Source organism: Lissotriton vulgaris, chromosome 7 (genome assembly GCF_964263255.1).
Source record: "Lissotriton vulgaris chromosome 7, aLisVul1.2, whole genome shotgun sequence".
Classification (NCBI taxonomy): Eukaryota; Metazoa; Chordata; class Amphibia; order Caudata; family Salamandridae; genus Lissotriton; species Lissotriton vulgaris.
Window position 1 is genome coordinate 1363643526 of NC_141695.1, and position 23831 is coordinate 1363667356.

Consider the following 23831-nt stretch of genomic DNA (forward strand, 5'->3'; position numbering starts at 1 on the left):
CAGGAGAAGGAGAGAATCACCACTGACCCAGAGTCCCTGAGTGGACACAGCGCCGGACGGAGGGAGCAGGGGACGCCAAGCACCGCCACCAGTCGCGCCGCCACCCCGGGACTCCAACTCCCGACGGGCTTTGCGGCGGCGCGTTCCCCGACGCGGCATACGCGCCGGGAGGGGCAATATTTAATCGGAAGCCCTCGGTGGAGCGGGGGGAGCCCTTTGCACGCCACAGGAGAAGGAGAGAATCACCACTGACCCAGAGTCCCTGAGTGGACACAGCGCCGGACGGAGGGAGCAGGGGACGCCAAGCACCGCCACCAGTCGCGCCGCCACCCCGGGACTCCAACTCCCGACGGGCTTTGCGGCGGCGCGTTCCCCGACGCGGCATACGCGCCGGGAGGGGCAATATTTAATCGGAAGCCCTCGGTGGAGCGGGGGGAGCCCTTTGCACGCCACAGGAGAAGGAGAGAATCACCACTGACCCAGAGTCCCTGAGTGGACACAGCGCCGGACGGAGGGAGCAGGGGACGCCAAGCACCGCCACCAGTCGCGCCGCCACCCCGGGACTCCAACTCCCGACGGGCTTTGCGGCGGCGCGTTCCCCGACGCGGCATACGCGCCGGGAGGGGCAATATTTAATCGGAAGCCCTCGGTGGAGCGGGGGGAGCCCTTTGCACGCCACAGGAGAAGGAGAGAATCACCACTGACCCAGAGTCCCTGAGTGGACACAGCGCCGGACGGAGGGAGCAGGGGACGCCAAGCACCGCCACCAGTCGCGCCGCCACCCCGGGACTCCAACTCCCGACGGGCTTTGCGGCGGCGCGTTCCCCGACGCGGCATACGCGCCGGGAGGGGCAATATTTAATCGGAAGCCCTCAGCGTCGCGGGACGCGAGCGGGACGCCCGGGGCTAAGCCCGGGCGAAGGGCGGGCCCTCTACGGCCCTCCAAGGCCAGAAGAGGCCGGGCCGGGCTATCCCCCTTGAAAAACCTCTCCAACCCCACGAGATCCACAACTATGGCCAAAACAGGAATTGAAACCCAAGGTATGAGTGAAGGGACCTTAATTTCTGGCCCTTTGGATAAATTTTTTACTAAAATCAAAAGCGATATTGACAGAGACCTTGCCCTGGCAGAGAGGCGCATATTAAGACGCCAATCCATTGAGCTACTTAAAAATAATGCACTTATTCCACTTCCGACACCCATTCCTGAGTGCAGCCCACTAAACTCTACCTTGAAAAACACCCTAGAGGATTTAATGAACACTGACAACGTGCCCTCACTATTTCAATCCTACTTCCCCCCAAAAAATGGATCTTTGCATTTATCCCCTCAAAAAACAGTTAATCTTACAACCAAGGTGCCCATCGACCTTATAGATTTGGTCACTCCAAACTTCCCAAAAATAGCCGAGTTCCTAGGGCCTGATGTAATCGATATTTCCTCCTCCCAGACTACCCCAAAGATCTCCATGTTCCACCCCTCTCCAGCGGTTGTAAAGTTAAATAAAGTGCCTAAAGGGAAACAGAAATCCAAAAAAAGCCAGGTCATCATACGTTCTCCACCAAATAAAAGACGGAAAAAAACGCAAACAAAAAACAATACCAAAATTCAACCCTTGGCTAAGGATACGCTCACAAAAGAGCTACTTCAAATCGCTGAAGGATTACCAAAATCATCATGGGAACAATTAACTTCGTGTGTCCCTCCCACAATCAAAGATTTTGTGGATGCCATGGAACATCTGGTGAAAGCCTTATTATCACCCATACTCGAGAGAGTGAAAAGAATAGCCACCGAACTGCACACTCTCTCTGAAACTTTGACCCAAACTCAACAAACAAAGTCTGACCCTATGTCAAAAAGTGGAGTAACACCGATACAAGGAGTGAAAACAAAAACAAATACTTTAAAACACAATACCTCTAATAAGGGGGGTGGGAAACCTACCACCGCAAAACCGATCAAAGATCAGAATCCACAGAAGCAAACACCGGCCCTAAATCAAAAAAATGCTCAGTTGTTAACTCCCAAACAAAAGCCCCAATCAATTCAAGGATCAGCTCCCTCTTCAAAAGCGCCTCCACACACGCAGCCAAACGCAACCCAAATAAATTCTCTCATTGCTTCAGCGAAAATGGGTAATAACACTCCCACCCAGGAAAAAACCCACCCTCTCCCATCACAAGATAAATGGTCACGGAAAAGATATGTTGATCTCCCCCCGGCTGCATCACAAAATGTCATTATACTCACGGGGGTCGTACCACTATCAACCATTGGAGGCTACGAAAATCACCACAGCCTTAAAAATAAGGTGATTTTCTGGCTTAGGGAAAATAGGCCCCTGCCTCCCCATATAAACGGGGATATAATCATGGTGAAAAGAACCGACTGGGTTGGTATTAGACCGAAAGATATAGATGGGGATGTGGTTATTATCACCTTTAAAGATCCTAGGGTCATTTCACACATTACAGATTGGTTCTCGGGCCTCCATAAGGGACCGATTTTCCCAAAACCCTTAGCTTACTTCTATCCGGAATCCTTAATGGCTGTAAAGACATATAAACCATACTACCCTAAACACTCATTTGCGCAGTCTGGCAACAAACATCCTATTCACCCAGTAAGATTCCAGCCCCTTCTTCCTCCACATGACCCTTGGCCACAGGTTAACCCACACTTTTACCCACAGGGAAATGCCAACTGTCCCTCCCTTTTCCAGCCAAATTGGAATTTACCATGCTACAACTTTTTCGAGCCACTACAAGGGTTGGAGGATGTAGAATGACTCGCTCAAGAGAAGCAATTAAAGGTTGGTTGTAGGAGACCTGAGAGTATTAATTCAAATCCCAATCACACCAAAGTCACGCATGCCAGGGGTCTAAATAAAAATTCCCCACCACTACCAGTAAGAAATGGGCGCCAATCCGAGCACAGAGGCAAAAATAAAAGTCCAACTCACAGTCCCTCCAGAAAAAATCTCAACTTATATGCAAATAAGAAGGCAGATAGGAAAAAAATCCCTAATTTACATCTCCTTTCATGGAACCTAGCAGGACTCTATCCTAAAACTAATCTTCCGGATTGGACAAAGGTAATTAATGAATTCTCAATCCTCTGTTTCCAGGAAACCTGGGCGATCTCGCCCATCCATCTACAAGGGTTTAAGACATTTCACTCACCCGCCGCAGCGATCAAACAGGGCAGACATAAGGGGGGTCTATGCACCTATATTAGTACAGCAATCAGCCATAGGATAAGGAAAACACTATTGACTGATTCCTTCCAAATAGTAGTTCTGGACATTGCCCCGTCATTGTCATTGATAATTACCAACTTCTACAATAATCTCCCTGTAGACCAACTGGAGAGAGTTTTGCATAAACTACACCAGGCCTTGTCTAGGCTCAAAGAAAAAACGGGCGGAGAGTCTGCAATTCTCTTAGCGGGCGACTTAAACTGCCATATCTGCCCAAATATAGTAAGAGACGCCTGTGATATTTATGATACTCATGCTTCAGACCTTGGCTCTCCTACCTTCAGCCATTTTATCCACACAAAATCAGGGGATCTCATTAATACCTTCTTGAACTCCTTCGATTTATACTTAGTGAACGAGCTCCTGCAGACCCCATGCCCCGCCAAACCAACATTTCACGGGAGAGGCAGGAACACCATTATAGATTACCTATTTTTTTCCAAAGCACATGCGCCGCTTTTACTAGATTGGAACACACTGGACCATTTATATAGTGACCACTACCCCCTGACCATGATCGTGGATCTAATGGAACCATCGGTGAGTTCTGACTCACACAACTACACCTACAATCAACCAATTATGCTGGGAGCTAAAAACGGTTACTGTCTAAAATGGGATAAAATCAACCCTAAAAACCTCCTGAAGAACTTAATCAACAAAAGAAGGGAGGAGATTGCCACCTGTCTTACAATTAAGGAGAATCCCGAAAAAGTCAGTGAAGCTTTCATAAAAATTCAGGGCACCCTGAAAGATCTTTTGACGAGACAGTACAAAACAACCAGATTCCTTCAAAATGGGTGGTTTGATTCAAAGTGCACAAAGGCGTTAAACTCCCTAAAGAACTTGCTGCGTGCCCATCCGAAACCTCTTTTGGAAGTACGCCAGGCAAGGAAAAATTATCATCTAGCCACTAAACAAAGAAAAAGGGAATTGAGACAAGAAGCATGGCATAACTTGGTGGAAACATCGAAGTCAGGGGATATGTCAGCTTTTTGGAAACTTATTAAATCCCCTCTGCCATGGGTAAAAATGCCAGAAAGGAACCTGGACATGGCAATAGATGGAGAGATGTGGGCGGATCATTTCAAGAACCTTTATAATAAACCAACTTTTTTAAATCAGCCTAACTCTGATCAATCTCCTATAATTTCAACTCAAGACACTCCGTCTCAAATCTGTTTTTCACTAGAAGAGGTGGAATCAGCCATTAAGGAAAGTCCTTCAGGGAAGGCCCCTGGACCAGACGCAATCCCTGCGGATGTGTACAGGGCACAGTTGGAGTTTTGGGCCCCCCTGCTGACCACCGTACTTAACTCTATAAATACCACAAACCTCCTGCCAACTTGGAGAGAGGCCATAATAATACCTATCTTCAAAAAAGGAAATAGGAACCTTCCATCGTGTTATAGGCCAATATCCCTTATAGATACATTAATGAAAATTGCTGGACGTATAATCCTTAAAAGACTAACAACTTGGATAGAGGAGCATGACGTATTGTCGAAACTACAATACGGCTTCCGATCAGGCAGAGGGACAATTGAACAGGTCCTCAATTTACATTTAATCAAAACAAAATACATTGACATCAAGAGGAATAGTCTATATATAACATATATAGATCTTACCTCTGCTTTTGACTGTGTTATCCACGACCAACTATGGAACACCCTAACCCAGCTTGGGATCGATCCATCGATCCTCCTTTTCATCAAGGCTTTGTACCATGAGGCAGGAGCTAGAGTGAGATATGGACTGAGGGGAGAGTGCTCGCCACGCTTTACCATCAATAGAGGGGTTAGACAGGGGTGCATTTTGGCTCCTCTGCTCTTCTCCCTCTATATAAACGCAATTGGCGAGCATTTGAAAACTTTCGAGTGCGACTTCCCCAAAATAGGAGGCCAACCAATCCCGATTTTGCTCTATGCGGATGATGCTGCAATTCTATCTCAGACAAGAATGGGCCTACAAAAGGCAGTATCAATATTCACGAGCTTTATGAAAAACAGGGGCCTCAAAGTGAACATAGCTAAATCGTACACCATGCTATGCAACAAAAGACAAAAAGCCCAATGCCCCATTTTTATAGAGGACCAAAAATTGGGGACAGTAGAAGCTTTTACGTACCTGGGAATCTGTCTACACAGAAAGTTAACATGGAAGACCGCAATAGAGAAAAGGAAACTGGCCCTTGGTAGAGCGATTGGAGCCCTCCGGGATTTTGCTGGAAAGATAGGGGGCAGACCTGTAAACCAATTATTAATTATATACAGAGCTAAATGCGTGTCTACTGCTATCTACGGGGCTGGCCTCTGGGGCGTGGATAAAAATATCTTAGCAATACAAACTCTGGAAAATCAATTTCTAAGGTACCTCCTTGCTGCCCCAAAGGGAACCTCTGTATATAAAATGCATATCGAGTTGGATCTCCCCTATATAACAGATATCATTAAAACGGAACCCCTCCTACTCTGGCACAAAATTTGGACTACCCACGAGACCTCATTTAATAGAGAGGTCCTAGAGGATATCCTTAAATTGGAAGGGGCTAAACATCTTAAACAAACTAAATGGCTGAACTATGTAAGAAATCTCTCCTTTGAAATTGGTCGCCAAGAGTGGTTCACAGATCCACTCTCACTAGAAAACATCTCGCGAAAAGACCTGAGAAAGACTCTAATGGTCTATTTGGAAACAGATAGATGGAAAAAACAAAAAATTTCCGACTCCATTTTGGCTTACCAAAGGGCGACACCGACTAAGGGGCTTCAATTATACCTATCATCAGACATTCCATGCTATTCAAGAATGTTACTTACTAGATTTAGAATGGGCTCCTTCTTTCGTTATGTAACATTCCCAGAATCCAATGATTGGTCACGGATTACTTGCCTTTGCCCCTGTGACTCTAGTTCACAGCAATCTAACATCCATACCATCTTTTTTTGCAAGTACTATGGAACTCTGAGGAAAGCACTTCTATTACCCTTATTAAAGAAATGGAATATTCGGACATGTAAAACTGCTTTTGAGCGTTTACAGGAATTAGAGGATAAGGAGGTGATAGTTATAGTAGAACAGTTTTTAAAATTAGTGATAAAATTCAGGAAAACGCTGGATTGAGACTGGTGATATTGATCAACGCCCTCTTGCCATCTAACTGTCTTGATCAAATGTATACGTTTTTAATTTTGTCTGAACTTTTGTACAGAATTTTAAAATGATAGATTTTTTTAACTAATTATTATACAAATGTATTCCTATTTTTAACTATGTATATGAGGTATGCTTATATGATATTTGTTTAAATATCGAATAAAGCTTATTTTGAACCTTTGAACCTATACTGTGCAACTTATCGTATATTAATTGTGTGACTTTTATTGTATTTTTACCTCTGACCTCATAAAGAGTGCAGAGGGGTTGTGTTTAGATTAAATACATATATATTTGATATATACCTTGTCTGGTGTCCTTTCGTTTGGTACTCAAGGGATTATAATTGGTAAAACAACTTGCTTAACTCGCCTACTGAAGTCTTAGCCTGATGACTGCTCGTTCATGCTACCACTAGGATAGCTTTCTATAAGGTTGACTTTACAACCACCAAGAATAAGGGCCTATTAGACTGGTGCAAGGTGCCCACCAGAACTAGTTGACATCATATGCCATGCTAACTTCTCACACTAACAACTGCCCTCTCCTACAACCCCTTGGTATAGCCAACGAAAAATGAAAGGGGATAAGGCGAAACCTTGTTAATAGGAACCATTTGTAAATGCTTAAAGACCCCAAGAGATAAGGCTCAGCTGATGGGGTTTTGTTTTCAGCATTAGGAATTTACAGACAGTAGGTTTCCTCAACTTCAGCTCTTCCCTCTCGATTTTCCTTAAACTACTAAAGGACTGCCTTATTAGTCTCACATCCTTTCTAGTTACAGACTCAGGGTTGGAGTACAAATCAGCTCTACCCAACTTTTCAAAGCTGGTTTTGATATATCTGAGCCATGGTACGTGGAGCGCACGGGCGAGAGTCATACACTCTTTTAAAATCCGTTGACTAGTGGGGCTCCCACACTCAACAAAGTTTTCATCCCAAAAATGAAGGGGCGCAGGGCCGATGTATCACTTAGGTAAGGTACCCCCAGTTCTTCATGTACCACTATGTTCGACATGCCCCAAGGAACGCCCAATAAGCGTTTCAAGAATGTTTTCTCTGCAGTTTGAAGATCATCTGTGATAACATGCCCCCATATTTCACTGCCATTAGAAACCGTTGCAACGCTCCTAGCCTGGCAAATCTTTAAGAGGGCTATGATAGGTTTCTTTACTAACTTCGAGGCAAAATTAAAGATAACTGTATTTACCCACACCAGGTTTCCCCTCTTTGTTTAAAGGGCCCGATTTCAACTTCTCGTCCATTACGACCCCAAATATGAGAAGGCATCATTGTGGGGTACTTTAGCAGAGCCTAACCTAAATTGAAAGGATTTTTTCTGGCGAATGCCCACCAGCATGACATAGGATTTAGACTCATTATTAGAAAGATCAGGGGCCGACATAAAGGCTGAAAATGTGTCAAACATGGTTTGTAGCCCCCTAGCGGTTCTTGAAATAAGGACCGCAACGTCCGCGTATAGAAGGACCGGGAGACCACGCCGGCCGACAAACAGAAAATCTACCCCGTTGACAATAGGGCTTTATCTAAACTGTTGATATATAAATTTAACAAAAAGGGTGCTAGAATGCACCCCTAGCGCACGGCCCGGTTTATGTCGAAATTAAGTGAGACTCTTAGATCCTGCAAAAATCGAACATGGGCCTTTGTAGCACTATGGGGATATTCCAAAGAAGAAACAATATTCCTGTCTACCCCGATGTCTATTATGGACTGCCATAACTTGGTCCTGTTCCCGCGGTCGGGCATGGAAGACAGATCCATGATTGCTCGAAAAATGGTTCCAGAACGGGAGACCATGTATTTGTTGAGAATCATAGCTAGATTAAGGCACTGGGCCACAGTTGATGGGCCTGGGCAAAACCATACTGAACGTCTGATAACGAGGAGAGTTTCACTGCCCAGCTATTCAACTTTTCTAGGAGCACTCGGCCCACCACCTTAACTACTGAGTCCAACAGCAAGATTGGCCTATAGCAATGTGTGCTATCACGGTCACCCTTTTTAAAACCTGGCACTATGGTTGAGGTACCCCAGGATGCAGGGCATCCTGATCTGCCCGCAGTGTTAGCTACTGCAGCGAGGACTGGAGCCCAAAAGGTTGGATATGATTTACAAAAGATCCGGGGGAATGCCATCAGGTTCAGGGACTTTGTTGCTTGTCAGCCCGACGATACCCTCCTCAATCTCTTCTATGCTAAAAACCAGGTCCGAAGAAGCTGCCTCCTGAATTGACAGGCCTCTAAACTCAACGGGACTCTCGAACATCATTTCGAAATGGTGCACCCACTCGTCGTCTGTGATATGTGTACCTACATTACAACCTTTATCATGGTTTATAACAAGGCTATTAATAAAGCTCCAAAACATAGATCTATTCCTCAATGTACTTGCATCCATTAGCCCTCTCCATGCTTCTTCCTTCAGAGCGGCTTTACGTTTAGCCAATGCCATTTTATAGTCTCTCCGACATGGTTTAACCAACGTCTGATTTCTAGGGCTGCTAATCAAAGCTTCCTTCAACCTCCTTGCTGCCGAGGAACAGGAGGAATCAAACCATCTAGAGGTCTGGATTACTGGGCAGTGGGCCGGGATACTTAAAAGATTGCCTACTGTGCCAGAGATGATATTGAAAGCACTAATGACCTCCCCGGAGATGTTCTCGGTGAAGTGCACAGGGTTAGCTCCCTAGCACATGCGTCTTTCATGGGCTTGTAGAATACGTCTGGGGAGATCTGAGGCCACTTCAGCCTTCTTCTACCATCTGTTGCTCGTAGTGACCCATTCGGCCTAGCACCCTTTTTGGGCAACAGTAGGGGACCAAGAAGTTCTACACACAGAAGGTTATGGTCGCTATAGGCACTTGCTTGGATCTTGAATCCCCTAAATAATGCTTGTACAGATGATGAGATTAGTATAAAGTCTATTAGTGAGCCACCACCTCTCCCTTTAAATGAAGGGAAAACAACCTTGCTATGGGGATCACATAGAGACTAGAATGACATTAAATCAAATGTGTTAAGGATATCGTTCAACAGGTCCCCCTGAGTGGTGTGTTCAAAATTAATTCCCCTCACCCGGGGACAGCCTAGATCGGCTAACGTTGGTACCCTGTGATCTCCACATGTGTGAATATTGAAATCCCCAGCAATCTTAACATTTTGGAGAGCAGCATTACGGTGTTGCCCAATAAAAGAGCCTAGCATGGTGATGTTACACCCTCCCTTGGAGCATGATGGTGAATTGTAAAAGTGAATAAGACCTAGTTTATTCGACCCCTTACTAAGTACCAAAGACTGTATGCACGAGCTCAATGTGGGCAAGACCTCTATCTTGCATTCCACAGCTAAGGATATGTAGATTGCAAGACAACCTTTGGCCTGCCTGCACATGCTGGAACAAAAAAAGACATATATCTCTCTAAAAATAAACTAAAGCCGTCAACCATGTTTCCTGCAAACAAATTACACAGAATTTCTTGACAAATGGGACCCACAACGGGTCCGTAAACTTATTCGCTAGACCTGCAACGTTCCAGGATATCAAGATGTTAACATGTTCACCCAGAGATCCCTGACTTTGCCATGGGAAAACCTGCTGAACATTAGGGTTCTCTATATCCAATGCAGAGGAGCCACCAAATCAGTCACAAGCATTCGTCGCGGCTAAGGGGGTAAATCGATTTGACAATTCCAGAGAGGGTGGACCAAAATCATGTTGTCTTAAAGGCATCTCTTCATTCAATTGAAGCATGCAGAGAATAGGGGTCGGTACCTCCTGAGATAATATTTCTGATGTTGAAATGTGATACATAATTATGTATGCAAAATCAAATAACGTTTGTTTAAAAAAAAAAAATCATCTGTACAACCTCTTAGACCGCTATCCCGGATTGTGTACTAGCATGCCTGGCCATACCTACCTAGTAAAACATGATATCAAAACAGAAAGTAGGAAGATAATAAAACTAAGACCCTATAGAATTCCTGCGGCCCGGTGACAAGCCATACAGAAAGAGGTGGAAACAAGGCTACAAGCCGGTATTATTGAACCTTCTCAGAGTGAATGGTGCTCCCGGTAGTACTTGTACCCAAACCCAAGACAGCAGTCTTCCCTTCTGAATAGACTTTTGTCAACTAAACGCCAATCCAAGTTCAATAGTTACCCCATGCCCTAGGTAGACGAGCTAGTAGAACGACTAGGGGGAGCAGGGGTAATTTATACTATTTATTTAACTAAAGGGTACTGGCAGATACCTCTCAGCCCCACTGCCAAAGAAAAAACTGCCTTCTCATCACCTTCCGGGTTATAAAATTTTAATGTCATGCCCTTTGGTCTTCACAGTGCCCCCGGCACCTTTCAAAGGCTAATGGACGTCCTTTTACAAGACCATCATCCACATGCTGTGGCATACCTCGATGACATAGTCGTTTACAGTCCAGATTGGGACACCCATATGTGTCATTTGAACCAGGTTTTCTCCACTTTGTGCCAAGCAGGACTTCCACTGAACTCCAAGGAAACCACATTAGCAACTGATCAAATCGAATACCTAGGATATACTGTCCAAGCAGGCACGATACGTCCACAGCACAACAAGCTAGAAGCGGTGCAAAACTTACCATGCCCTAAAACCAAGACAGAGATACGGGGATTCCTTGAGTTGGTAGGATATTACCGACGGTTTATACCCAGATTTGCAGACATAGCTAGACCTCTAACTGACTTGTTGGCTCAGCGACACCCAGACAACAATTTAGAATGGACAGAATCACAAGAAAGCCGTTTCCAATCACTGAAATTCCTTTTCTGTACCACAACGATTTTAATGTGTCCAGATTTATAAAAGCCTTTTATTCTACAAACCGATGCGTAAAATCGGGCAATAAGGGCCATATTATCCCAGTCAGACAGCCATGGGTATCTCAAACCCATTCTGTACTTAAGTAGAAAACTATTTCCCTGGGAGAGACATTACGCAACTGTAGAAAAAGAATGCTTAGCCATCAAGTGGGCCATGGAGGCACTCCAGTATAATCTTTTGGGTCGTACCTTCTTTCTGGTGACAGATCACGCCCCCTTAACTTAGCTATTTTAAGAAAAACTTGGTTCTGTCGGGGTTTTAATTACTTTGAACAAGTAGCAACAGCTTACTTATAACAAATATGAATGATATAACACATACCAAAATGTTTTAAATAAGAATGTATTAAGAGAAAATTAAATAATTAAGGCTGTCGCAATTTACAATTTCAATTGCAATATGCAGTACGTGACTGTGGTGAAACAGTGACATGTGGTGATTAGTGATAAAGATAGTCCACTATATACAGAAACAAATTGTGCAAGAAAAAGGGGAGGGGGGGGAAGAGAAATCATAGATGTCCTTATTTTATTGGCACACATGCTTAATGATCCAATGACGAATGGGGCTGTGATCATAAGCGCTGTGTAGACATTTGCAATACGCCAACGTTTCGACCCTGTGTATAGCGCAAAAGTGGAATTGCGTCCAGGCGGGTCTTCCTCAGGGTAGGAGGGGGCAGATGGCAGCCTAAGGGCTAATTTAAATGACAGTGTCAGGTGTGTGTTATGGAACAAGAGTGTGATTTTACTGTATGGCTTTCAAGAGATGAAGTTTACCCAAAAGTAGAATTCTAGGTACCCCTGCGAATGATAATTTCTGTTCAGGTAAGGAGAGTAGATCATAAGGATATTTGTTATAAGTACTGAAGCAAGCACCACAACCACCAGGGTGTTTCGGTGGGGGTATACACAGGAGTCCCTAAGCATTTCTTCTGATGTTCTATTGTTCTTTTTGCTTGTTGTGTGAAGGAGAAGAAAAGCAAGCCTAGCTACATTCTGAGGCGAAAAAGAAGCACACAGAGGAAGATTACTTCCCATGTCTGTGGACTGTCCTATAGAACCTCGGTTTACTTTTGTTTTGACTGTTTAGTGAAACATACCACTGAATAAAATCCCTACTAGTACGACAGAATTTCTTTCTTTGTATGCGTAACCTTTCTTAATCCACTGAGTGATTACAATAAGAAAACAAAGGAACAAATTAATAGTGGTGCTAAGACACAATGGGACACATTTACAAGGGGATTACGCCACTGGAGCATCACTTTTACCAACGTTCCAGTGGCACAATGCCCTGCACCATTGACAGAAAAAAAACAATATTTGTAGTTTTTATTTAGCTTTCTTAAGTCATTTGAAGACCCATTAGATCCCATGATCATCAACTATGTCTTCTGGAACTCCATACAATTAGTTCTGAGCTTTTCATCTTTTGAGGGCCTTATTTTGGTCATTCACATTTATCGAGTACCGTTTAACATTACCTGAAACTGAGCAAGGTGGGTCGATTTGAATACCTTACAGCATAATTTACATGCAACCTGTGCACTCCATTTTCCTAGAAGCAGGTTATGTTTTGCATGTGTTAGACCTGCTAACTTTGGAATCATTTCCACCATGTGATGCTAAAGTCGGGGTGGATTTTGTGTCTTGGAAGATATAGGTACCTGGAAAGGAAGCCGTGGTTTTGGAGCGCTGCTATTGTATGAGAAGCCACACTAATCCTCCCCAACAGCACAGACAATGGCATCTGATGCCACGTCTTGGGAGGTTGCAAAACCTGCAATGAACTACAACAGGGCAATGCCTGCACACTCAAGTTGGAAACGTATCCGGTGCAAGGGTTTACAGCTCAGTCTAGTGTTAAGATTGCTATGGTAAAGTCTTTTCACTAGTGCACAATGTAAGTTGATGAGTTCGGGAATAGGTGCTGGTCCTGTTTTACAGTGAATGTCCCGGCTACTTACCGGTAATCTTCATTACTCCGAGTCCTTGTCTTCCTCGCCACAGTAGTCGTACATGAGCCTCCGGCTCCACACAGAACTCAAAGTTTAAAAAAAGAAACAGCGCTCTAGTCTCCCCTCCCTCCTCCAAGATGGCCCCCAGTGGCTCCATCCAATCCCATAAAGGGATACATAGACAGCAACACGACCTGAAAACCAAGCCGCAGACATGAAGCCACCACCAGGGCCGGGAGGGAAGGGAAACTATACTATGGCGAGGAAGACAAGGACTCGGAGTAATGAATATTACCGGTAAGTAACCGGGGCATTACCTCCTCGTCCGTCTTCCTCGCCACAGTAATCACACATGAGCCGATACCAAAGCAATCAGCTTCATGTAAGGAAAACAGACTACACCATCAGTGGAGTGAAAAACATAATTTTAATATACAGAGGCAAAGGAATCAAAAAGACAACCACTCAAGGAACTCCTGCAGAAAGAACAGAAGAGGCAAAAGAAACAGAACCCCCACCCCCAATCTGAAGGCAGTAATGGGACATGAAGGTATGAGGGGACGACCAAGTAGCAGCCCTGCAAACATCCTCCATGGACACCCCCTTGAAGGAAGTCCATGACACAGCAACAGATTGGGTGGAACAACCCTGAACAGGAAGGGAGGGAACCTCAGAAACGGAAGCATATTCCAACAGAATGGCTTCTTTAATCCAACGACTGATCGTGGAGAGGGAGGGACTCAGACCCTGACGCGACAAACCAAAATTGACAAACAAGTTGTCCACTTTACAAAAGGAAGAAGTGCGCGACAAATAAATCAATAGGGCACGACGAACATCCAAGAGGTGCAAAAGGGATTCCTCAGCCGAGGAAGGATCAGGACAAAGAACCGGAAGAACCACCTCAGTAGACCAGTGAAAATAAGAATCCACCTTAGGTATAAATGTAGGATGAGGGCGCAAGACCACGCGATCCGACAAAACCAACAAAAATGGGGCAGAATGAAGGAAAGCACCCAACTCACCCATACGCCTGACAGAAGCAATCGCCACCAGAAATACCACCTTGAGCGTTAAAAACTTAAAGTCCACCGATTCCAACGGCTCGAAAGGAGGCAACTGTAAGGAACACAAAACCAAAGGAAGGACCCAAGGAGGAGGACACATGATAGGACGGGGCGTTGGAAAGAGAGAGATTTAAAAAGTCTAGTAACCAATGGTGAAATTGAAACCAAAGGGAAGACATGAAATGCCCGAATGGCGGCCCACTGAGCCTGAAGAGTCGAAACGGCCAATCACAAAACAAAACCATCATTAAAAAAATCCAAAATGCTAGCCGGGTCCAAAGAAGCTACCGAGAGGTCGCGACCCACACACCAAGAAGCAAAATTATCCCAGTGCTTCGCGTAGGACTTTAGTGTAGAAGGTCTCCAGGACTGCTGAATGACCCCAGCCACAGTCACAGAACAACCTTCCCGCATCAAAGAATCCCTCTCAAGAGCCAGGCCCGCTGACCCAGGGAACGGAACACAGGTAGAGGAAGAAGAGGACCCATCAGAGGATAAGGCACGAATGGCAAGGCCCATCCCGGAGACACGGCCAATTCCAACAGCAGGGGATACCAAGGGCGACGCTTCCAACACGGAGCAATCAGAAGCACAAAGGACCCCTCCCTCTTGATTTCCTGCAAGACAGCTGGAATCAGGGGAACAGGGGGAAACGCATACAATAGACCCTTCGGCCAAAGGAACGAAAGTGCGTCCACCCTCCAGGCATCCCGGCAAGGCATAATCGTGCAGAAGCATCGGATTTGGGCATTGTACTGGGCGGCAAACAGGTCCACAATCGGACAGCCAAACATCTCCTGCAACCTCCTGAACATCAACCGTGTGAGGGACAAGGACCCCATGGAAGGAAACAACCAGCTCAGACAATCCGCCACAGTGTTCTCCGCACCAGACAGGTAAATGGCAGATAGGGCCTCCAGATGCACCTCCTCCCAACAACAAATCCGACGGCTGAGGCAACTGAGGGATTGAACCTTGCACCCTCCTTGATGGTTCACATAAGACATCACCACCAGATTGTCCGTCCGGATCTGCACATGGTGACCCTGAACAAGATCCGAGAAATCCAACAGACCCAGAAGGACGGCCTTCAGCTCCTTGTAGCTAGAAGAGCACGATAACACCGACTGAGGCCAAACCCCCTGAGTCGTCGAATCCCCCAGAATAGCACCCCACCCTAGCAGGCTGGCATCGGTAGTGACCACGCGGGTGGGAACAATCAGAAAGGGGCGGCCCCTGGACAGATGACCTTCGTCCAACCACCCACCCAGAACCACCCGAACATCCTCCGACATAGGAACCAAAAGACTCATATCGAGGGAACAGGGGTCCCAATGCAACACAATCTGGGACACCACGGGGTACATGTGGAGGCAAGCCCACGGCACCGTCAACAAAGACACCGACATCAGACCCTGAACCCTCAACCACAGGCTCACAGGATGAAATGCCCCAACAACAGGGCACAAACTGCAGACATCAGGGACAGAATCCGGGGAGGGGGCAGGAACACCATCCCCAACTGAGTCCTGAACAGAGCCCCAATGAAATTCAATTCCTGCGCAGGAACCAGGTAGGACTTCGGCACATTCACGAGGAACCCATGATGCTCCAGGACATGGCACACCCTCTGGACATGTAACTCCACCTTAGGAAGAAAAGAAGCAGAAATTAAAATGTCGTCCAGATACGGAAAAACACTAATGCCCTCCCCATGTAAATGTCCAATAAGAGGAGCCAGAATCTTAGAAAAGGTCCTGGGAGCAGAGCAGAGCCCAAAAGGTAATACCTGGAACTGGTAATGACGACCCAGTACGCAAAATCGCCAGGGTAGAAGAAACATCCTCCCCCTGGTCCAACAATTCCGACAGAGACTGAAAATCTTTCAGTAAGGACTGGATGGTGTAAGAAGAATAGGCTGCCGCCCCAATGGAAAAATTAGCAGCAGAAAAAGTGTGTTTCACCGCACCATCCACCTTCCGATCAACAGGGTCAGCAGGGGAGTAATCTTCAGAGACCACAGATCCATGGGAAGTCATACTGGCCATAAAGGAATCCACCTTGACTGAGGAAGGAAACTTGACCGAAAAATCCTGTAGAGGATATCGCTTATTCAGGAAACGAGGAAAGGAAGCTTTGTCTACATCCTTCCATTCGGTTTCCAACACCTTCAACACCGAAGAATGAAGGGGCAATGAATCAGGCTCAGGACGCTGATATTGCGAAAACAAGTCATCCTCCACAGGAACTACAGATTCAGGGAAAACCAAGTTCTTGCGTATGTGACAGAGGACCTCCTTAAGGTTGGCCCCCTGCACAAAACAACCCTTGACATTAACTTCCTCCTCAGCGTCAGAGTCAACAGTCAGAACGTCATCAACTCGCGCCCTTTTGTCAGGAGGAACAGGAACCCTGTCATGTAATGCAGTAGCAACCGCAGAATTAATCATTTTCTGCAACAAATCCATAGAAGTAACAGACCTCCCAGAACCAGAAGCCTCCAAGGAGTCAGGAACAGACATATTTGAAGAACCTCCTTCCATCACACCAGCCACGAGCAAAATAACCAATAGAAAGGTACAGAAAACACCTGACCCCTTAAATAGCCTGCAGGTTGCCAAGCAATCATAGACACACCCAATGACACCCCCCCTAACGAAGTACAAAAAGCACGAAGAAACGCGAGCCACCGCTAAAGAGGCTCCCGCGGAAAAGAAGACACCAAGGAAACTCCACACATCGCCCCGCCAAGATCCCAGGTAAGAGAGCAAATATCGGCAAGGAAAACAAACACCCAACTGGGCAGAGCCCTAGAATCAGGACGCGAGGTCGGAAAGGGGCGTGTCACCGGCAAAAATCGCCGCTAGGCAACTAACAAACAGTCGACCGCGCAGAGTCCCAGAAGCAGGATGCGCGGCGGAAAGTGGCGTATCACAGGCAAAACTCGCCGCTAGGCAGCAAGCGCCGGTAATAAACAAAACATCCGACCACGCAGAGTCCCAGAAGCAGGATGCACGGTCGGAAAGGGGGCATGCACCGGACAATGAACCTTCCGCTAAGCAGGAAGCTTAGGCGCGGCCATCCGAAGCGGGAACACCATGCGAACCCGCAAAAAAGAGCACCAAATGTCCGCTAAGCAGGACACGGTGCCAGGCAAAAGAAAGGGGAAACAAACAAATTACAATACAAACTAACTTCCCCCAACTAAATACCCGAGGCCACAAGGGGCTCTTAAGGCAAGACCCCAGCCACTCAACTGGGGGCCATCTTGGAGGACGGCGGGGAGACTAGAGCGCTGTTTCTTTTTTTGAACTTGGAGTTCTGTGTGGAGCCGGAGGCTCATGTGTGATTACTGTGGCGAGGAAGACGGACAAGGAGGTAATGCTATTTTGTGCAGATGGATCTAAACAATTGTGTCCAAAATGCCACTACCTTAATCAGCCAATCTAATATAATTGCAAGGACACATGCAACAGTAATAACAGTGATGCAGTCCTCTGTCCATGACCATCAGGCACTTGTCCTCACATCAAGCAACACATACTGAGCACTGTGAAGGCAGTTCGAGCGTCACCCAAAAAAATTGTGAGTTTCTAGGTGACTGGCTAATTGTTTGGTAAAAAGATTCAATGGTCGTTTCCAGCAATGGATCAATATTATCCTGTTTAAACATTTGGGAACAGAAATGTGATCAATTGATTATTTAATTTTCTTTGCAAGTATTCTGGCAAGGGCTTGAGCACTTCCCTTACTGAATGATGCTGGGGAACTCTTGGGCTTTGAGTGTTTTCTTCTGTGATCCTACCCACTTTCTCAGGAGTAACCTCTAAAAACCACATTTCAATCAATCAATCAATCAATCATCGCATTTATATAGCGCACTACTCACCCAGAGGGTCTCAAGGCGCTGGGGAGGGGGGTCTGCTTCAGATGGGCCAACTAACTTGTACGCGATTGAAGGCCTGCCAGATTTCTGACTCTATCTGCGATAAGACTCTGGCTTATTGCTAATCTAATTAGCACATGAATTCTGTCCGGATTGTCATCTGATACTCATAATCTTGTTTACACAAAACACTTTTATATATATTTGGGTTTGGAGTGTAAGCAGTAATTTGATTAGCCTCTTTCAGTATTTTGACGAGTTCTTCTGACTAGGTTCTACACAGTCGTTTTTGTTGTGACCTTAATGTATTCCCTATTAGGATTTACACTTGTCAGCCATCTTATTTTCAGGATTCTGTTTTCTGCTATTTTATAGTGGTTGTTCTGGGCATACCTTTCACAGTACGTTCAGAGCATGCACGAGTTATGGCATGCGTTGTGCTCTCTGTTAACCACCATTGGCGAATTTCAATTGTTTGTTGTGTTTAGATTGTTTTTTTTCAGTGAATTTCATTGCTCTTTTAGGATGCATTTATTTCCCAACCCTGTGGCTTTCAGCCAAGCACTGCGTCCAATCCCCTGACAGAAGGGCCAGAACGTCTCGTAGTCTATCAGCATTTATTTATTTATGAAGCTTGTAAAGCGCACGGCTACCCCCAAAAGGGGGTGTCCCGGCGCTATAGACTGCAGACTTGGAAAGAAAAGCAATTTTAAGAGATGGAGAACAACCAAGTTTTCAGTTTGCTACGAAAGAGAGATTCAGAGGGAATGAACCTAAGATCTAGTGTCTTGGGGCCCGATGTAGGTACCAAATACCGGTCGGAAACGGCCGATTTCGGCCGTTTCCGACCGGTATTTGGCCTACTGAGATGTAGGGGACCTTTTTTTGTCCAATTCGGTATTTTACCGATTCGGTAAAATTACCGAATCGCAAAAATACCGAATCGGTAATTTTACCGATTTTTTAAATTTGGGATGTAGGTGGGACTACTTTCAGTCCCACAGGCCCTTCAGATTCGGTATTTTAACACCCAATCCAATTGGGTGTTAAAATACCGAATCCAGGTGTGCCTGCACATGTGTGCATGCACAGCTATGCCATGTGATAGACAGACATGCTCTTAGGGCATATCTGTGTGCCACATGGCTCACATGCCTTTTTTTGGGGTGCTGGAGGGTGTCAAAGTGACACCCCCTGCACCCATGCACAAATCGGTAATTACCGAATCGGTAATTACCGATTCGGTAAAGCCCATTGATTCCTATGGGCTTCAAGGCCCATAGGAAGCAATGGGGGATACCGAATCGGTATTTACAGAATCGGTAAATACCGAATCTTACAGATTCGGTATTTACCGAATCTGAAATACCTACATCTCCCCCCCTCTAATTTACCACTTCATAAATACCGATTCGGTATGATTCGGTATTTATGAAGTGGTAAATGTAGATTTACCTACATCGGGCCCCTGGTGCATTAGCGTAGATAAACATTAGCTGGTCAATTTCTTTGGTTTTATGTGTTTGAGCCAGAACCATAACACCATTTTTTTCAGTCCAATTCTTTTTTCTTCTCATTTTTGTTTACATTTCTTTTATTCGTTTTTTGTAGGTTAACAAAGGACATATCTTATGCAGTTACAATTTGTCAAATGCAATCTGGGTTACATTATTGTTTCAATAGTATTGCAGTCCGTAATTAATGTTCATCTATAGTTGGGATGTGCCCCGGATTGGTGTAAGGACAGCATTACAGCCACTGTTTAGGACCGCTGCGCATACAATGGTTGAGTGTGATTGCATGTAACGGCGAACTTATTATTCATTTACTGAGCATGTGAGACGGATGGGATTAAGAAATTCATTTTTTTTAAATGATGCACTTAATTATTCATTTGTGCTGTGCACGCCCTTTGCTTCCCAAACTCGCAAATTAGTTGCGAGTGAGAGACGATAATTAGACAGGTAAGAAACTTGACACGAAGACAAAGCCCTACAATGTAGAAAGTAGAGAACATAAGGCAGTCACACAGACACAGACACCAACTCACCCATCCAAACAACCACTTCCGATGTTCTATGCTTTTAAACTTGAGTTCCTCCATCCACCTCATTCTCAATCAGCTGGCCATGCTACAACATACCACATGAAATGAATGAATCACTCACCGGCCTTCTTTATGGTCTTGCTGGAATCATGAGCTTCTTTCTGTTCTATTTCTATTGACACTACATTTTCAGTGTCCATTGGCACATTCACTGGCATTACTGCCTTCTCTTTATTCTTCTTTGTATCCAGAGAAGACTCCTGCTCTGCTCCTTCATTTATCTTCCTTTTCAAGTGCTGCCTTCTCCTCTCTCCACTCTTGTTTGTTGGCCCTAATCTAGGTGCCACTGCCGGGTACTTTTCAGGTTTCACCTTTTGTCCTAGCTCCTTCCTTAATTTTTTCTCCTGAGAGGTTTTGTATTTGGCCTTTTGCACCAGACCCTTCACTTTCTCAAGTTTGTCTGTGCCTGCCACCTGGTTCTGTTCATTCTGCTCAGTTACTTCCTCTCCAAACTTTTCTTTCTCCGGCCTTCCATTTTCTTCAGCCTGATTCTCTTCTGTAGTTAGCTTTCTTTTCTTTGCTGTATCTGCAATCATTTTCATTTCCTGAAATTCCTGCTTTTCAGAGCGTTTCTTTTCTGTGTCTGCAGCTTCCCTTGCTGCCATCGTTCTGAATCTCAGATCCACATTCACAGATTTTCCTGGTTCCTGTACTCCATTCGCATGCAACTTTCTCATTTTAACTTCCACCTTTTCTGCCAACCTCTCGACATGCCCTGTCATTCCTTGCACGTCTTTCTCTTCAGACTGTTTATTTATCTGGGAAGGCTGATCATCCATCTCGGGTCTGTCTCCTAGGAATGCCCCCATCTTGTTCTCTGCCACCTGTTGCATGACTTCATTGGCGGCCTCTTGCACCATCACCTCTGCCATGAATGGGTCTCCCAGGCGGCTTGGCACACTTTCCACCTCCTTGGCCACCTCCTCTGCCCACTCCAGTCCTTTTCTATGACCCGCTGTGAACTGATTCAACACAATGTCATGTATCACCCTTATGTTTAGTGTAGCTTCAGTTTGAGGGATTGCCTCCGTTCCTTCCATTTCTACTTCTTCAATTAACTGTTCTGCCGTTACCGGTGGAACAGTATTGGCCAATACATTTGATCTCTTTAAGAGACCCCGTAAGGATCCCTCCCTTATGGCTTCCTGCTGAGCAGTTGCTACTATTTCTTCTCCGCCATAGTAGTGTCTGTGAGCCTTCGTCCTAGGGACAGCCCCTTTAACATTGACTGTATATTTCACCCCATTTCCAAAGATGCCTTTAGCCTGTATGCTTCCACCAAGGGTCCTTTGTGCCAGCACATGCCTCCTTCGAGGACCAGAAGTTGTCAACCCCTCTTGATCTTTTCTTCGCAGTGGCAGCTCTGCAGTCTCTTGCCGTCTCTTATATGCAGGCCAATATTTGTCCTTGCGGGTGACTTTGCGTGTGACCTTACGTATCGCCCTCTGCGGCGGCAGTTCCAATCGGTCCATCGGCATTAAGTGGGCCGGCCTCTTAGGAGGGTCCCCTGATTGGAACGCGGGCAGCCACATTGCCTTCTGCGCAACTGTGTTTGCTGGTGGCAGATCCTTCTTTGGTGTGGTGTGGGCCACAAGTAAGTTTGGAGTGGGCTGAATTTTTTTCCTGTGCCCTGGTTTTGTTTCAGGCATCTGCTCTCCCTTTGGGGTGGCCAGTGTAAGCAGCACGTGTATGGTGTTCACGGCTAGGAGCGGCGTTGTTGTGGTCTTCGGTGTGGCGTGTGCAGCAGGTGTCTTGCTCTTCACCACCCGACCTGGAACCAAATCCGATTTGTTCCTATACTGTATTGGAAGACTGTGTTCCGCTTTCTCGGTTGGTGTAATTTCTCTGGCCGAAATCCCCGCCACCCTATCTTTAACAAGGGGTATCGGCAACCCTGTCTCATGTGATGTCTCCAGCCAGATCTCTGGGGTTGGGTCAGGTTCTGGTGGTGTTTGGGGGTCTTGTCCTCGTGCAAATAGCCCCCTTGGAAGGGCACTTTCTCGTGGAGCGTTCCTTGGTCCCAGTGACGACATCATCAGCCGGATCTCGGCCATTTCCCCCTGGGACACGCGCAGGTCCGGCGTCGATGATACTTCCTGGCCATTGTCCTTCTTCGATGTTAGTAGAGGACCAGCGGCCACCGTGACCTGCGTCAGCATCAGCACGCTGTGGACGGTGGTTTTTCCAACGGCTGTACTGATGTCTGTCGTTCCCAGTGGGTCGGTCGAGTGGGCCAGTAACCAATGCTGATGTCTTTTTATAATATCGTCACTGTCCCAAGGTCCCCTCCACGGGTAACCTTCCTTTGATAAGTGGTCTGCCACCAGATGTGCCGCCTGTTCCATATTTCTGATGGCAGTGTCCACCTTCGCGGCTTGGGCAATCTCATCGGCCAGGTCTTGGGCCGATGGCGAGGGTGCAGGGGGTCTCTCCCTCTCAAAAGGTGGCATTGTGATGTTGTCAGGCTCCAACGCCTCTTCCGCCACCTTTTCAACGAGATCCTCAAGATCCCTGTCCTGGTCGGCGGGACACGCAACCCTCTAGGAAAAAAAAAAGAAAAACAGGAAACTTCTGATCGTGGTCAGGCAGGATGAAGGAAGACAGAACAGTGGTAGGAAGGGATGACAGGAAGTGGGAGAGAGAGTAAGTGCACCGAAAATGGACTTTGTGACACAGGAGAGGAAGGAAATTGAGGCAGGCAATGGTGGCTTAGAGAAGAGATAAAGAGAAAGAAAAGAGAAAGAAAAGTGAGTCGGAAGGTCAGATTCTCAAAGGAAGGCCAGACATAGGTAATGAGAGTCACTGCTGCTGCTTTTGTTACAGGGGGCCTATATTGCAGCACAGTTGAAAAAAGGATTGCAGGGTGGGTGTAGTGTTGTAATTTATGCACAGGAAGTAGACCTACTGGGCCAAATTGCTGGCATATTGGTGGATTACATGCAGTTAGAGGCGGGTGGGACCCATGGGGTGGTCCTAAGGGGCTTACCTTGATGTAATATTGCCCACTTGAACACCGGTACTCCGCGAACTTGCAGAAGTTCTTAAACCATGGAGGCGACTTCAACTCACTGCAGATTCGGCCTGGAGCATGAAGCAAGCCAATGGGAATACACCAAAAACAGAGCAGAAATTATTAAAGACCAGTACAGCTGAATGAGATGAAGAAGAACAAAGGTAAATTGACTTGATGCTACAGAGAAAAGATTAACATGTAAAACAGTAGGTCCATTCTGGAGTTAATAGCAGGTGCCACTGGCCCATCAAGTATACAGTCAACATTTTGCACTTTCAATACAGTAGCTACAACCTTAATAGAAAATGCACAATTCACATTTGGTAGAATAACCACACTCAGAAATAAAGGAAAAAGTCAGCATGTAAAATTATTCACACATTGACAGAGTTAGCTGTAATTTGTTCAGAAGTAGAGAGGTCAAAATAAAGTACTTAGAATCCTGATTGGAGATGATGAATTTGATGAATTTGAAGCAGAAACATCCTGCA

The 23831-nt window shown here is 45.9% G+C and overlaps 1 protein-coding gene across 1 annotated transcript in view; it reads right to left on the reverse strand.

Moving 5' to 3' along the window:
- LOC147703705 (uncharacterized) overlaps nt 1–22381 on the reverse strand; it is a 180087-nt gene extending 157706 nt beyond the window's left edge. The window contains exons 1-2 of the mRNA XM_086929542.1: nt 21017–22381; nt 20389–20755 (exon numbers count right to left, since the gene is read on the reverse strand). Of these exons, the coding sequence (XP_086785668.1) occupies nt 20389–20755; nt 21017–22381 (1732 nt within the window). The remainder of the gene's footprint in view (nt 1–20388; nt 20756–21016) is intronic.
- Between the last annotated feature and the right edge of the window lie 1450 nt (nt 22382–23831).